The sequence below is a fragment of the Podarcis tiliguerta genome, assembly GCF_965153285.1.
Source record: "Podarcis tiliguerta genome assembly, chromosome: 13".
NCBI classification, from domain to species: domain Eukaryota; kingdom Metazoa; phylum Chordata; class Lepidosauria; order Squamata; family Lacertidae; genus Podarcis; species Podarcis tiliguerta.
Window position 1 is genome coordinate 39,999,188 of NC_139546.1, and position 15,116 is coordinate 40,014,303.

At 42.4% G+C, this 15,116-nt stretch overlaps 1 protein-coding gene across 1 annotated transcript; it reads left to right on the top strand.

Annotated features, from left to right (window-relative positions):
• The first annotated feature begins 4,273 nt into the window (after window positions 1-4,273).
• LOC310662683 (C-type lectin LmsL-like) lies at window positions 4,274-11,082 on the top strand. Its single transcript, XM_083409629.1, has 6 exons — window positions 4,274-4,322; window positions 6,987-7,067; window positions 8,080-8,171; window positions 9,334-9,474; window positions 9,986-10,100; window positions 10,875-11,082. Exons 2-6 carry the CDS (start codon window positions 7,001-7,003, stop codon window positions 10,940-10,942), a joined length of 483 nt encoding a protein of 160 aa, XP_083265755.1. The 5' UTR covers window positions 4,274-4,322; window positions 6,987-7,000; the 3' UTR covers window positions 10,943-11,082.
• The last annotated feature ends 4,034 nt before the right edge of the window (window positions 11,083-15,116 follow it).

The following is a 15,116-nucleotide window of genomic DNA, read 5'->3' on the forward strand; positions in this document are numbered from 1 at the left end:
TCAGTCCAGAAGGGTAAGTGAAGGAACCCAAGTCAACTGGAATTCTTCCTATCCAACTTCGACATTCATTTCTTAGTCTTATTATGTCTGCTTAATTTCTGTCATAGATCCCAAGCACATGTGTTTATATGTTCCTGATACACCTTGTCCTTTCCTCTCTCCTCCCCTTTGGATAGCCATTCAAGAGTATATTGTGTGAAATAACATCCACAATGGAGTAACCACCATTGAAATCAGGATGACATACATCTGGGAAGAAATAATTAGGATTGCACTCCATAGATTCCCTTTTTGTCAGCATTGAACCTGCAGCCAACAGATTTTTATCTTCTGTGATTAACAACTAGGGAACAATTTTCTCTATTGTATCCACACAGTTTCAGTCCTTAGGAAAAGTTATTTCTTGTCAAATACAGTGGTACCTCGGGTTAAGTACTTAATTCGTTCCGGAGGTCCGTTCTTAACCTGAAACTGTTCTTAACCTGAAACACCACTTTAGCTTAATGGGGCCTCCTGCTGCAGCTGCGCCACCGGAGCACAATTTCTGTTCTCATCCTGAAGCAAAGTTCTTCACCTGAAGCACTATTTCTGGGTTAGCGGCGTCTTTAACCTGACGTGTATGTAACCTGAAGCGTATGTAACCCGAGGTACCACTATATAGATTTTCCCAGTGAGCAAATGAAAGGCGACCTGGCTGTTTCATCCACTCCCAAACTCAATTACGGAAAGTGTAAAATAGAAACACTTGGGCTGCAAGCCTTGAAATGCAAAGACATGCGCCTGGATGCAGAGATAGACATGTTTAAGGGGAAAACACTGAAATCAATCGGTGTACTGCAACCATGACAAATAAATAAGAATGGATTGATTAGTACATCTGAGATGTTCAGAGAGGAACCATCACTTAGTTGAAAAATTAGGCTTTGGTTCATCAGCTCAGTAATATGTTTCGTGTACCGCATAATAGACGGTATCAATAATATTAATAATTATTGCTTCAAGAAATGCTAAAAGCATGCTTCTCACTTTCAGATGCAGATCAGTGTGAGAAATGCCAAGATGATCACTACCCAAATGCCTTTCAGGACCAATGTATTCCAAAAAAAATAAGCTACCTATCCTATGAGGAGCCCTTGGGAGCAATTCTGGCCTCCTTGGCTCTCCTGCTTTCTCTGATCACAGTTGTTGTGATGGGGACCTTCGGTCTGCACTGGAACACTCCCATTGTCAAAGCCAACAACTGGGGCATCACCTGCACCTTGCTCTCTTCTCTGCTTCTCTGCTTTCTCTGCTCCTTCTTATTCATTGGCAGGCCTACAAAGGTGACCTGTGTCTTGAGGCAAACCGTCTTTGGCATCGTCTTCTCCATTGCTGTTGCTTGTGTGTTAGCCAAAACCCTCACTGTGGTTTTGGCATTCATGGTGACCAAGCCTGGGAACAGCCTGAGGAAATGGCTTGGGAAGAGGCTGGCAGGATCCCTTATCACCTTCTGTTCTCTCATTCAAGCTGGCATCTGTCTTGGGTGGCTGGCATCCTCTCCCCCATTCCCAGAGTTTGACCTGCACTCCCAGGATGGGCAGATCATAGTGCAGTGCAATGAAGGCTCCGACATCATGTTCCACCTTATTCTCGGCTACATGGGTCTTTTGGCCATTGTGAGCTTCTCTGTGGCTTTCTTTGCCAGGAAGTTGCCTGATACTTTCAATGAAGCCAAGTTGATTACCTTCAGCATGCTGGTCTTCTGCAGTGTTTGGCTGTCCTTTGTCCCCACTTATCTGAGCACCAAAGGGAAATACATGGTGGCTGTGGAGATCTTCTCCATCTTGGCCTCTACTGCTGGTTTATTGGGTTGCATCTTCCTCCCCAAAATCTACATCATTATCTTTAGGCCTGAGATGAACAGTAAAGAGAGATTAGTAAGGAAGAATCATTACCATAGTTGAGAGGGTGAAAGAGATGCCATTAGCCAGGGACCTTAATTTGTGGCAAGGAGATGTTATTTCCTTTGTTTTTATATTCCGTCTTCTATGCCATCCAAGGAGCACATAATTCTCCCTCTCTTGCTATTGTTTTCTCAACACTCTGTGAAGAAGCTTAGATTGAGAGATGGCATCTGACCCATGGCTGAATGGCGATTGGAACAGTAGTTTCCCAGCACCTAGGACAACCCGCTAATCGCTACACATTAAGCTGAGGCTGTAAATACTGTTACTTACAGGGGCCTGCTTCACCAGGGTGTTGTCCAAATGGAATGTTATGTGGAAGCAATTTGCAGCAGGATTGAAAATGGAGTAGCAGCCGAGTGATTGAAAATTAGGACATCAAAATCATTTGAGCTCTTGTTAATTCATGCTAGTTAACCATTCTGCTTACCAAAATAAATTAGAAGTTGGTGGGACATGACCTTGATACCAGGAAGACCATAATCATACAGTTCCTACATAATAAATGTATCTTTTAAACAAATTTCATTGCTCAAAGTTAGGATATATGTGAGAGAGAACTTTATATTCATCTGGCTCTTTTTCTTATTTTGTTTCATTCTTTTCTTTTTATCCTTTTCTGTTTTGAATAGTTTCTTTTTATTGTATTGTGAAAAGTCTGAATTAAACTTTATACTCAAAAGACATGTGATGTGTGTGAAGAAAAAAAATCCCCATACAAACATGCAAAGCATCAAGTGTAATTTAAATAATCTGACAGTGGACATACATATTTAAACTCAGATTTCTGAATGCTGTGAGAATATTTTCTCTGTTCCTGTAAAAGAGATATTCAGACCAGCATCCCTACTTACACCCACGCTAGATGTTCTTCAAAACAAACAAACAAAACTCCTATCTCTGCCCTGGTGGATGTCTTTTTTCCATAAGCACCCAAATGCTGTGAGGGGTTGTGTGTGAGGAAATTGCTGTCACCAGAAAAATATAGTGGCCACAGAGGTTTAGTAGCAGATACCAGGGGCTATCTACACAATACTCTAGTAGTAGGTTCCACCTCTTTCCATAATATTCTAGTGATAGAACAGCCTCTTTCCATATGAACATGAGATCATCTTCTGAGGCCCTCCTTCATGTGTCACCTCCTCAAGAGGACTGGAGGGTGGCAACATGAGGGCAGGCCTTCTCTGCCCTCCCCGTCTATGGAATGCTCTCCCCAGAGAAGTTTATCTAGCGCTTTCATTAAAAACCTTTAAGTGCCAGGCAAAAACATTCGCTTTTAACCAGGCCTTTGGTTGACCTGATCAACATCCCATACCATACCCTTGGGTATGTGGCTCTTTGGGGGGAGGTATTATTGAGCTATGGCATATATATATATATATATATATATATATATATATACTGTGATCTTTTTATGTGAACCACCCTGAGACCTCTGGGTATTAGGCGGTATATAATTTCAACAAATAATAAATAATTGAGTAAACTGGATGCTAGTGGGGGGTGATGAGAGCTGAAATCCACCCTTATCCCTGTCTAGATTTTCTCCCAGCCACAACAACAACAGCAACATCAACAACCCAGCCACTCTGGGCAGCTTACAGCATATTTAAAAACAATCCTGGAAATCCTGGAATTGAACCAGGGAGGAGGAAAACCTAAAGCAAAAGAGCATGGGCAGCAAAGAGATTGAGATCTCAGTTCTCCCTGAAAGAATGAAAGAAATCATCTTTCATTTTCATGGAAAAAATGGACTTCACCAAGTTCCATTTTTAAATGTAGGTTTAAAAAGGAAACTAGTTTGAATTTATAGAAGCTATTTTCACAGTTGTGGCTTCATTAAATCTTTGCCACGTGGATTTGCCTATCATGGAATCCCTTCATGTAGCAGAGGATACTGGGAAATGTTCCAATGTAAACACTCCATTTTGAAGGAAGCTGGCCATTCTTATTGGGTATCAACAATGCGAAGTCTGTGCCCTTGAGCAAAACGTGCACTCTGTTCCCCTTTCATTTTAAAATCAAACATATCGAAAAAGTACTCCGCCTAGATATGGACTAAGCCCCAGATGGTAGATGCATTATCTGATGTCAATTATGTGTGCTTATTTTATTTAGGGTATTTGCTTTCCAACCCATTACCAGAAACCTAACTGTATAATGAATGGACTAATTGTGGGAATTTCAGGGAAACTGAAACATATTTCTCCTATCCATATCTACTCAACATATGGCAAGTGATTGAACTTTCATCCTTCCCCCTTCCCTGCCCCAACCCCCAACTTCACCAAGATCTATATAAGAATTGAGGCAGCAGCTTCAGAGACAAACTTGGCCCTGCATAACGCGATATCCATCACCTCACAGGACGAAACTTGGGTAAGTTGGAGACAATCACAGACTCACTTCTGATGCTATGGCTACTGATTTATATTTTGTATTGGGGGCTCTCACTAGCATTATACCCTATACCCACATATCTGTCCACATCCTTCTTCCATCAAAGTCTCATTCAGTTTTCACTGGTAAGTAAGTATACATATACTATGTGGGTTTGTGGGTTGAGAAGTTGAGGAGAAGAAAGCAAGGGCATGGGTGTAGTAGAAGAAGAAGTAGAACACTCACCTGTTAAAGCTCCCCACCCTCCATCACCACAGTTACTTATATTCCAGTTGAGCCAAGGAGGGGGAAATTACCGTATTTTTTGCTCTATAAGACTGACGTTTTCCCTCCTAAAAAGTAAGGGGGGATGTGTGTCCATCTTATGGAGCAAATGCAGGCTGCGCAGCTATCCCAGAAGCCAGAACATCAAGAGGAATCACTTCTGGGATTCAGAAGATATTTTTTTCTTGTTTTCCTCCTCCAAAAACTAGGTGCGTCTTGTGGTCTGGTGTGTCTTATAGAGCGAAAAATACGGTAAGTAGCACGAGGAGGCAAAGTGGAGGGAGGAGTTTAGCTCCCCTCAGTCATTCCCATTTTCTTCTAAAATCTAGACCTTGCCAAGCCCCAATTTTAAACATTCCTTCCTCCTTTCCACCTGCCTCTGACCTGACTAAGCTCCATATAAGAATTAAGGCAGCCAGCTTGGGAGACAGACTTGCCTGTAGAAAGAGGAATCCATCACCTCAACAGGACTGAACCTGGGTAAATTGGAATTGAGGTTGGGGATGGAGAGAAATTCAGTTCAGTTTCCATTTAAAGACAAACGTATTGAATTTGCAGTATTTGAAACAATATGAGAGCTGAAACACAGCCACCCTTTGAAATTTGTTCCTCTTTGAATTTTTCAACACAGATGAATTTCCCATTGAATTTCCCAGCTGTGTAAGATCGGTAAAGACGGGGGAGGGACACACCCTGATAATTCCGGTGATTTTTATTCAGCACATGCAAGGCCACCTCTGTCCTGCCTCTGCCCCTCCATATCTCCTTGTTTGGATGGATAATGCTAATGGGCTACCCCATACCAGCCAAACTAGCCATGCCATTTTCCAGCCAAACCCTCCTCTGCCAGAGGAGAGGCACCATCACCAAATAGTGCCTCAACCAATACAGGCGCAGAATTTTCCAATGTCCTATCCATCAAATTTAGGAGGCAACCAATCACAGGTTGAAGCCACAGGAAATAAACTCACACGACATCAAACTTTCTCAAACATGATTATTTGCTTTGCTAGATATGCAAAAAAAGATGAGTTGATGGTGTGATTGAGAGCAATACTGTACATTACTATTCATACAGGATACTCTTACAGAGGAGGTGTGCTCTTCTCTCTCATAACTTATGGCTGCAAGAAGGGATGAAGTATTAGTGGGGATTCCTATTTGTTTGCCCTATATAAAATCTTAATTTACACAGTTACTGCAGTTAAGGAAGCAATGGGACTAAAGCCCCCTGCATTTTACATTAAACTAGACACTGTTTCTGAGGCTGGTTTGGAAAGGGAGGAGGAGGATAGATGCTCAGAAGATAGGAATGACTAGGAGACTTTGAGAGCGAGAAGCATTTTTTAAAAAAGGAAGAGACCAATGCTCTCAAATCCAGGGGAGATCCCCACTACATCCAGATTGCTTAGATTACTGCCAAATAGATGAAGAATGTTTGAGAAAGAGGTGTGTGTGTGTTCAAATTACAACTCTTGCTGACATCCTGGAGTTTACATTAGGAGGGGGTGGGAAATCCAGAGACCTCAAAATATTGCTGGACTCCAACTCCCATCAGCCCCAGAAAGTATGTCTAATGGTTGAGAATGATGATAGTTCCAGTCCAACACCCTCTAAAAGGGCCACATGACATACCTCTGACATAAGGAATATGCAAAACCGTTTGTTTACGTGTAGCTGCCTGGACAATGCAGAAAGTAGATTGAAACAACCTTGATTTTGAATCATCACATTTGCTTGGGAGTAAATCGTTTTCCATATAGCAGGCACGTCCAACAGGTAGATTGTGATCTACCGGTAGCTCACTGGATGTCTGTGGTAGATCACTGGTAAATCAGTGGCTCCTTCCAAAGAAGCTCAACAACTTTGATCTAAACCCCCCAAAGGGTGGTAGATCACGGCCAGTTTTTAACTCTGTGAGTAGATTGCAGTCTCTTGGGGGTTGGCCACCCCTGCCATACAGAAAACAGATAACAGAAAGCAAGTGCTGTTGTTTTTCATCAATACTTAAGGTGCTTCCAGCTGGAGGGTTTTACAGTCACCTGCTCAATGGTCTCCAACCTTTCTCTGTAAAGCTTTCTGCATTTCAACAGCTCCACTTTTACAGTTGACTCCACTTTTACCAAGCAAAGAATGGCAATTCCACATTTAAATTCCTAGTGTGGAAGTCCCATTAGTGTGTATGATTCATCAACCCTGACGATTTGAAACTTTAAATTCTTTCTTCTTCCTCCAATCTTCAAATAAAAGTTCAAATAAAAGATAATTGTTATTTTAAACACAGAAGAATACTTTCCCCTCCCTTCAATCACCACACTGGATCCATGACATTCCATGAATGCCCCTCTTGAATTCATGGTACATTACTCTTTTCCAAAGGTAAACAAAGGAAGATGGGATTCGTCACCAAGTTCAGCCTTTACCTTCTTGGAATTCTGGTCTCCAGTTCTTTCCCAGGAGGTGAGCATTATACCAAATCACCCAGAAGTCTTACATAGGGCTAAGCAGTCACTAAAAGGTACTCCTTAGATTTTGAATGGAGTGAAGGTACTTTTTTTCACCTTTGGTGGACATGCCCCAGGATTAAGACCTTCTGGGAGATGATCTATAATGAAATGAAAAAAGTGTTTAAATACACCTTTCTGAAGAAACCAGAGGCCTTTCTCCTGGGCATGGTCGGCCAACAGGTGCAAAAGAAGGATAGGACTTTCTTTATGTATGCAACAACAGCAGCAAGAATACTCATCACACAGTATTGGAAGACACAAGAACTACCCACTCTGGAAGAATGGCAGATGAAAGTAATGGACTATAGGGAATTAGCTGAAATGACCGGCAGAATCAGAGACCAGGGAGAAGAGACGGTGAAAGAAGATTGGAGGAAGTTTAAAGACTATCTACAGAAATATTATAAGATAATGAATGTTTGATGACATCTGATTGAATGTAAAAGGTTATTAGTAAAAAGTTTAAAAATTAAAAAAGACCCAATATTTTAAGATACAAGAAAATTAAGTTATATTAAGACACTAAAACTAAGACAAAATTAATTAAGAAAGAGGGAAGGGATTTGTTGTCTGAATATATGATTTGGAATACAGAGAAGGGAGGTCTGGGGAGGTCGGAGAAATAAGTTAATGCAAGGAATATAATGAGGATAAAATTGTTTTTATTTTTGTTTTTGTTTTTTGATACTTTTTGCTGCTTTGTGTTTGTGCTTTATTGTTTTCCTTATTTCTTTTGTGTTGTTGTTTATTTTCTGTTGTTTCATTCTTTATGTAAAATTCAATAAAATATTTATTTAAAAAAATAGATTTTGAATGGAGAGCAGCCCAGCTAATCCTATTGGGACAAAAGATCAGGGTTTTAAAATATTCTGTGTTTTCCTCATGGGATCACCAATGATAGAGCTAAAGAGCAAACTCTTAGTTCTTTTGGTCCTCTTTATTTTCTTCCTTCTTTCTCCCTACAGCCAAGACCAGCTCATGTCCCAGGGACTGGATGCAAAACCAGGGCAACTGCTATGCTTATTTTGATTTTAAGATGTCATGGGAAGATGCTGAGGTAAGGCACATCCCTCTCCTACGAAAGCATAACGTTATGTGAAAGTACATGAGAAGCATCTTAGACTCAACAAAAGAGATTTGATTTGTTATGATAAGGTGAAGTAGTTTACCAACCCAGGAGAAGAAACAAGTCATCTGTGCATGAAAAGAACAATAGTGTGCAGCTTTAGGAAAAGGCATGTGGGCTAAAAAAAAGGGGGGGTCAGACATTGTTTGCCTCTGTAGAGATCATTTGGAATATGCAAACTTGGGCTTATTGAAGTGTTTGTTTTGACCCTCCACCTGTGCTCAACATGCATATTTGTGAATAGACTCAGATATTGCAAGAGGCCACTTAGCTTCCTGTGACTTCCAAAGGGATTTGCCTGGCGAGTACCCGCCTCCCCCCCCTCTTGGAAAATAAGACACAAGACACAGCGTTTAAGGTTAATGGGCGAAAAAGGCCACAACTTTATTGATTGCAGGAATTGAGCGGTATTGACTTAGGCATTGGTCCTATCGACTAACCGGCTTCAGCCTGATTGCTTGAAGACCGGCAAGGGTTAACTGCCAGTAGGGGGAGTCCTGCTGATGTACATCAACTAGGAGCTCCCCTGGGGTCACAACTCGGGGGCGTGCCTTAGGCCCACACCTTCATAGGCTTTGGACAGGGCAACGCCCCCCGGAATCCTTTACGGACTACCCTTCAATTTGGGGGAAGGTGATGGCGCTCGCTCCTCCCCATCATCTGCATAACAATACCCTTACCAATGCCTAACCACCAATGCCGAGGAAGTAGTGACGATTTGCTACAAGGTAGGTGAAAAACCAAATGGCTGGTGCCAATTTGCCAAGTGGAAAAAAATCCTACCAGGCCCCTTGACAGCAACCAACTGAAGTCCATAGCAATGTCATAGAGCCAAACCTAAGGGTGGGCGGGGTGGGAAATCGGAGCAGCTGGAGCGAAGAAGAGAGGGAAATCCTCAGCCGCACCGGCCCTAATTAGCCCGGGCCACGCCTCCCTGGCCAGCCGATTCCTTCCTTATCTTTTTTTTTTCTTGTTGGACAGTTTGAACGTGAGGGATTGGCTTTTAAATGGGAACTGAATTGAATTCATCCCCCGCCCATGCTAGTGGGGCATTGAATTGTGACAAAGTATCCTTCATTTCTTCCGTTTTTAGATTGAGTGCCAGAGCTATGGTCGTGGGACCCACCTTGCCTCTATCCTCACTGAGAAAGAGGCAGCCTTGGTAGCCAAGCACATTGCCACATACCAGAAAAATCCAAGTAATGTTTGGATTGGGCTCCAAGATCCCCGTCAGGTGAGTTGTCTTCTCTTATTCTATTTCAGGCCATTGTCAGTGATGTAGGAGCCAACTCCTAGGGGCTGAGGTCCCTCCCCCCCCATAAAATATTTGAGGGGGCCAGCCCCTTCCCCCCATTATTGGGCACTGTCATTCAAATGCGTGATAGATTATAGGGGCCTTGCCTTTCCTGCTCCCTTCCCAATATTTTATTCAAGTTGGCACCCCTAATCATTGAATAGTGGCTTCTTAACACCACCATTCTGTCCTTATCTCAATCATCTCTCAGGATTAATCCAATATTTAACTTCTCCATTATGTTTATGGGGGTCCTCTAATGTCTTCATCCTAAATGGCAATCGCTTCGCTCTGACCAATGCTCCACATAACAACCCAATAACAAACTTAGTTGGTCTCTAAGGTGCTACTGGAAGGAATTTCTTTATTTTGTTTCACTGCTCCACATGAACTTTGAACGGAGCTCCTCATTTCAAATGACTGCATGATCTCTTCCATATCATTCCTGCAGAATGGGCGATGGAGGTGGGCTGACGAATCAACCTTCAATTACCGAAGCTGGAACACAGGGGAACCAAACAACTGGCGTGGCGTGGAGTATTGTGTGGAGTTGCTGCACGTCACTGGTAAGGAAAACATTTCCAGGGTTGAGAAGAAGACATTTGCATCTTGGATTTTACATTGCCATCTGCTTCTCCATCCGTTGCCAAAATTTCTCAAGATTGTATCTAACAAAGTTGTACTTAGTCATCACTACCTAGGTAAAGGTAAAGGGACCCCTGACCATTAGGTCCAGTCATGGCTGATTCTGGGGTTGCGGCACTCATCTCGCTTTATGGGCTTCCGGGTCATGTGGCCAGCATGACTAAGCAGCTTCTGGAGAACCAGAGCAGCACACGGAAACGCCGTTTACCTTCCCACCGGAGCGGTACCTATTTATCTACTTGCACTTTGCCGTGCTTTCGAACTGCTAGGTTGGCAAGAGCAGGGACCGAGAAATGAGAGCTCACCCAGTCGTGGGGATTTGAACCGCTGACCTTCTGATCGGCAAGTCCTAGGCTCTGTGGTTTAACCTACAGTGCCACCCGTGTCCCTCTTATCACTATCTACAATCATCACTCATACCTCGTCACTGCCTACAATCCATTAAATTTAAAGAGTTTACTCTGAGGATGAGTTGGTTGGATACAACACTCAGCCATGTGCTTATCTGTACCAAGGTTCACAAATTAATTACGCTGTACACCAAATCAGCAGGGATCCATTTGTTGAGCATGAGTTAGAAGGCTTTCTAACCAGTCTTCATAGGTTGGTTGCATGTAATTATCTTCATTTATATACTTTATCCAGAAAACAGTGGTTGCCAAACTGATGTATGAGTCTATTATCTCAAATTTCAGATTTACGGAAGTGGAATGACAGAATCTGTGATCAAATGAATACCTTCATTTGCAAGCAAGAGCTGTAAAGCAGTCCTACAGTTCCCAACAGTGCCAGCTGGGAGCTTCAACTGAAGTCAGATGCCTCTGGTATCATTTTCTCCTCCGACATCCCTCAAAGAGAAAGACCAGCTGTCTCCAATGACTCTGAAATAAACATTCATGTCTATAGCATTGTCTTCTTCAGTCTCCATCTTTGACATTTTCCTTTGGCTTCAGCTCTGTGTAATCTTAATAAATTCTCTCATCGGCATATACTTCCTAGTGCACTGCTATCCTCCTCCATCCAGCCATACTTACAACTCCACTTCCAGTATTGCAAATCTCAACATGACGGGGGTGGGTGAGTTGTACTCCTTTCATGGAAGTCCCAGGGAAGCAGGAACATTGTAACTAAGGAGCATCATCGCTGCACTGCTGCTTATATCATGCAAGGCATCAAGCAAGACATCAACATCAGTGCAGTTTTTTCAAGATTCAGTCCACCACTTTGATTCAAAAAGACATCCAGTTATATCCAAATATAGGCCAAAACCTCTGCATTTTCCAGGAACCATCAAATCAAAATGGGAGATAATATATTCTTTTCTTTTAACAAAATGAATTTTATTTGGTTTTACAAATCTAACATTATAATCATACCACTTCCTCTGACTCTTTGGACTTACCACCTTCCCCTCTGTGGGTTCTATTGTTACCCTTTTCTACTGCATCTTTTCCCCATAAACCAAGTTTTTTATAACTCCATTATATCCATAGTTCTCGTCACATTACAAGTGTTATTGTGGACCTGCTAGTGCTTTCGGCTGCTTACAGTGGTCTTCTAGGTAAAATATATATTTTTCCCATTTCTTATTAAAGGTTTGGTCTTCCTGGTTTCTGAGCTTTCCTGGTCCGTTCTGCCATTTCGGCATAGTTCAACAGTTTAATTTGCCATTCTTCTCTGGTAGGGACTTTATCTTCTTTCCATCTCTGGGCTAACAGCATCCATGCAGCTGTCGTGACATACATAAAAAGCCTTTTCTGCTCCCTTGGAATTTCAGCATCTACAGTTCCTAATAAAAAAGCCTCTGTTTTTTTTATATATAAAAGTTATTTCAAACTTTTTTTTCCAATTCTTTATATATCATTTCCCAGAATGCTTTTGTTACCTTAAACATCCACCACATATAATAAAAGGTGCCTTCTTTTTCTTTACATTTCCAGCAGATATTTGTACCTGTCTCATACATTTTTGCTAACTTATTATGAGTTAAATACATCATTTTCATATAATTTTATTTCAACGTACAGCGTGCCCAAAAATTCAGATCAGTTTTCCATAACCTCTCCCAGGATGAGAGTTGGATATTATGCCCCAAGTCCCTCCCCCAGTGTATCATAACAGATTTAACCTGTTCATCCTGGAGATAATATATTCAAAAGAGTTCAAATCAGTGCAGTTTGGAATACCTCTGTCCAACATCTTGATTCAAAATGGCATATGATGGTTTCCAAAGTAGACCAGCACTCACTGTACCATCTCAGGAACTGTCACACAAATTTGGATGACAACAACATCTCCAGGGGTCCAGACTAGGGCAGTTCATAATGGCTTGGTCTGCCATTTGATTCAAAATGGCATCTGGCAGTTTCTAAGCATAGATGAGAAATGGTTCCTCCATCTCAGAAACCATTGTGCCAGTTTTGGTGATGACATTTCAAGGGCTGTCTGACTGGTGGACAGGTGGCTAGCGGAACAACATTCCAAAATATATAGCAGACACTAGCAGACAGTATCTAGGATTGCCCAGCAAGTCTTAAAAAACAAAAGATAAAAAGATTGATAAATGGATAGGGGTTTCTTAATTCTTAGCAAAAATAATATATATATTTATTTAATCTTGCTCAGTAAACTACAATATACAAACCCTTCATTACTAGTTAAAATCAGTGCAGTTTTGACGGGTTTGGTTGAGGGTGGCACACTCTACTTCTAATCGAAAGAAATAGGGAGGTGCTATGTGGCACTGTGGGTTAAACCACAGAGCCTAGGGCTTGCCGATCAGAAGGTCGGCGGTTCGAATCCCCGCGATGGGGTGAGCTCCCGTTGCTCGGTCCCTGCCCCTGCCAACCTAGCAGTTCAAAAGCACGTCAAAGTGCAAGTAGATAAATAGGTACCGCTCCGGCGGGAAGGTAAACGGTGTTTCCATGTGCTGCTCTGGTTTGCCAGAAGCAGCTTAGTCATGCTGGCCACATGACCCGGAAGCTGTACGCCGGCTCCCTCAGCCAATAAAGCAGGATGAGCGCCCCAACCCCAGAGTCAGTCATGACTGGTCCTAATGGTCAGGGGTCCCTTTACCTTTACCTTTTATGATCCCTGAAGGTCCTAGCTTCCCTGGTACATCTCACTGTTCATTGACAGAGCCTGCTCCACTAGAACTTTTACTTCAGCTAGTGCCACATCCCCCTCTGGAGAAGATTCCTCCAGTGACAGCATGACAGTTGGGTTATCTCAAGAGGTCTCAAAATATGTGCAATTTTGAAGGTCCCAGTCCACCTTTTGGATTCAAGTTGGTGTCCAATGGTATCCAAACATGGACCAAACCCCATTCCTTGATCTCAGAAACTATCATGCCAAATTTGGTAAATAGTATCTCCAGAGCTGTACAAAACAGTGCTGTTTAGGAATGGTTTCCTATGCCACCTGAAAATTAAGTAAAGAAGAAGTGAGAACTATTGCTGAGTTCCAATCTCTTTTTGACCACCCCACCCCCAACATGCCAAATTTTCTGCATTTTGATTTGTCCTTTTCTCTCACAGCTTGCCAGTTCCCCCTCACTCAGAATTCGGTTCCGTACTGGTAAAATGAAACAAGATACACCCTTTCAGAAACAATTCTCCATTGTTTTCAGGGTTGATGTGACCCCAAGCCTCCTGCAGGTAGAGGGAGATCTCAAAAGGTTCTAGCACTGCTTCCTTTACCAGTCAGGCTTTTAGCCTGCCAAAATGTCTTGACCTTTAGACTCTGACTATTTCAACAAGGAAGCATTATAGGTGCTCTGACGGCATAGCTTCCATGTGTGCCTCAGTATTCATAAGTCTAGCCCATATTTGATGAACACCCTTAGCCATAAACAGCAGTTAAAACATTAACTATCTACATCTGCAAAGTTGATATAAAGCCCATAAAAGTAACTCATAAAAGTGGTGCCAAGTCCTTTAAACAAAGAGGGGGAAAGAACACATTGTGATCAAATGCACCGGTTTCAATCCTTCTTAAATGTATTAGTCCAGCCTATTTGCTTTCTTCCCAGCATGCTTCCTTGAAACCATCAAAATATATTAGCTCTGTAAATGCTCTCCTTCCCCCTACCTCCCACCCGGGGGGGCCCTGTAAAACCAAACTTCCTTCACCTAGGTGCATCTTGAATCAGACCTGTTTTCTCCCATGACCTGACCAACAATTCCATTCCTAACTGATGGTGGGTGACACAGTCTTCCCCCTGCAACTCCCCTAAGTTATGACCCAAAGGGTAAACACTCTTTGGGGGAGGTACCCTGCTGACCTCTGGTACTGCATAAATATGGAATCCGTTAAAAAAAAATACTGCTTTTGAGGCAATTTGAAACATCAGCAATATTCTTTTTATCCTTGATGGGTTAAGACATGTAAGACATCAAATACTGTTTAAGTCATCTGTGGGGTGTGCATTATTGTGTAAACCCAGATTTTAGAATACAGTTGACATCTCAGTAAAACGGATTGTCAACCCTGTACCCACATTTAATACCCTTAAGGATACCCAGTTTTTAAAATTCTTTTGGCCCCAGTGGCCACCAGCCTTCTTTTCTTTTTACTATGCCCCAGAGGATAAGGGGCACTTGGGGTGGGGGTAGGGATTACTACTCCCCCCCCAAAAAAAAAAATCATGGAAACGTCAATGTTTTTGTGGTGTTCTACAGAAGACCATGTCTGTTCACGAAACTCCTAGTGCAGCAATGTCCAACCAGACGACCATGATCAACAGGTAGATTGTTGGGGTGCTCCTGGTCGATCGTGGGAGTAAAAGAAGTGATCACCCATTTGTTCCTGAGCGATCATAATGTGCCCCACCCCCAGTACTATGTCCCATTTTTTGCTGCCAGTACAGCTTCGAAAGGTTGTATTTCCAGCGTTGGCATCAGAGTGGGGAAAGGAGGAAGGTCAGCAGACTGTTGTGC

Excerpts from the sequence above, each read along its gene's own strand:
- LOC310662683 (XM_083409629.1), top strand. The coding sequence starts at position 7,001 with ATGGGATTCGTCACCAAGTTCAGCCTTTACCTTCTTGGAATTCTGGTC. Across the intron at positions 7,068-8,079 it reads CTCCAGTTCTTTCCCAGGAG|CCAAGACCAGCTCATGTCCC; the intron begins GTGAGCATTATA and ends TTCTCCCTACAG. Across the intron at positions 10,101-10,874 it reads GGAGTTGCTGCACGTCACTG|ATTTACGGAAGTGGAATGAC; the intron begins GTAAGGAAAACA and ends CTCAAATTTCAG.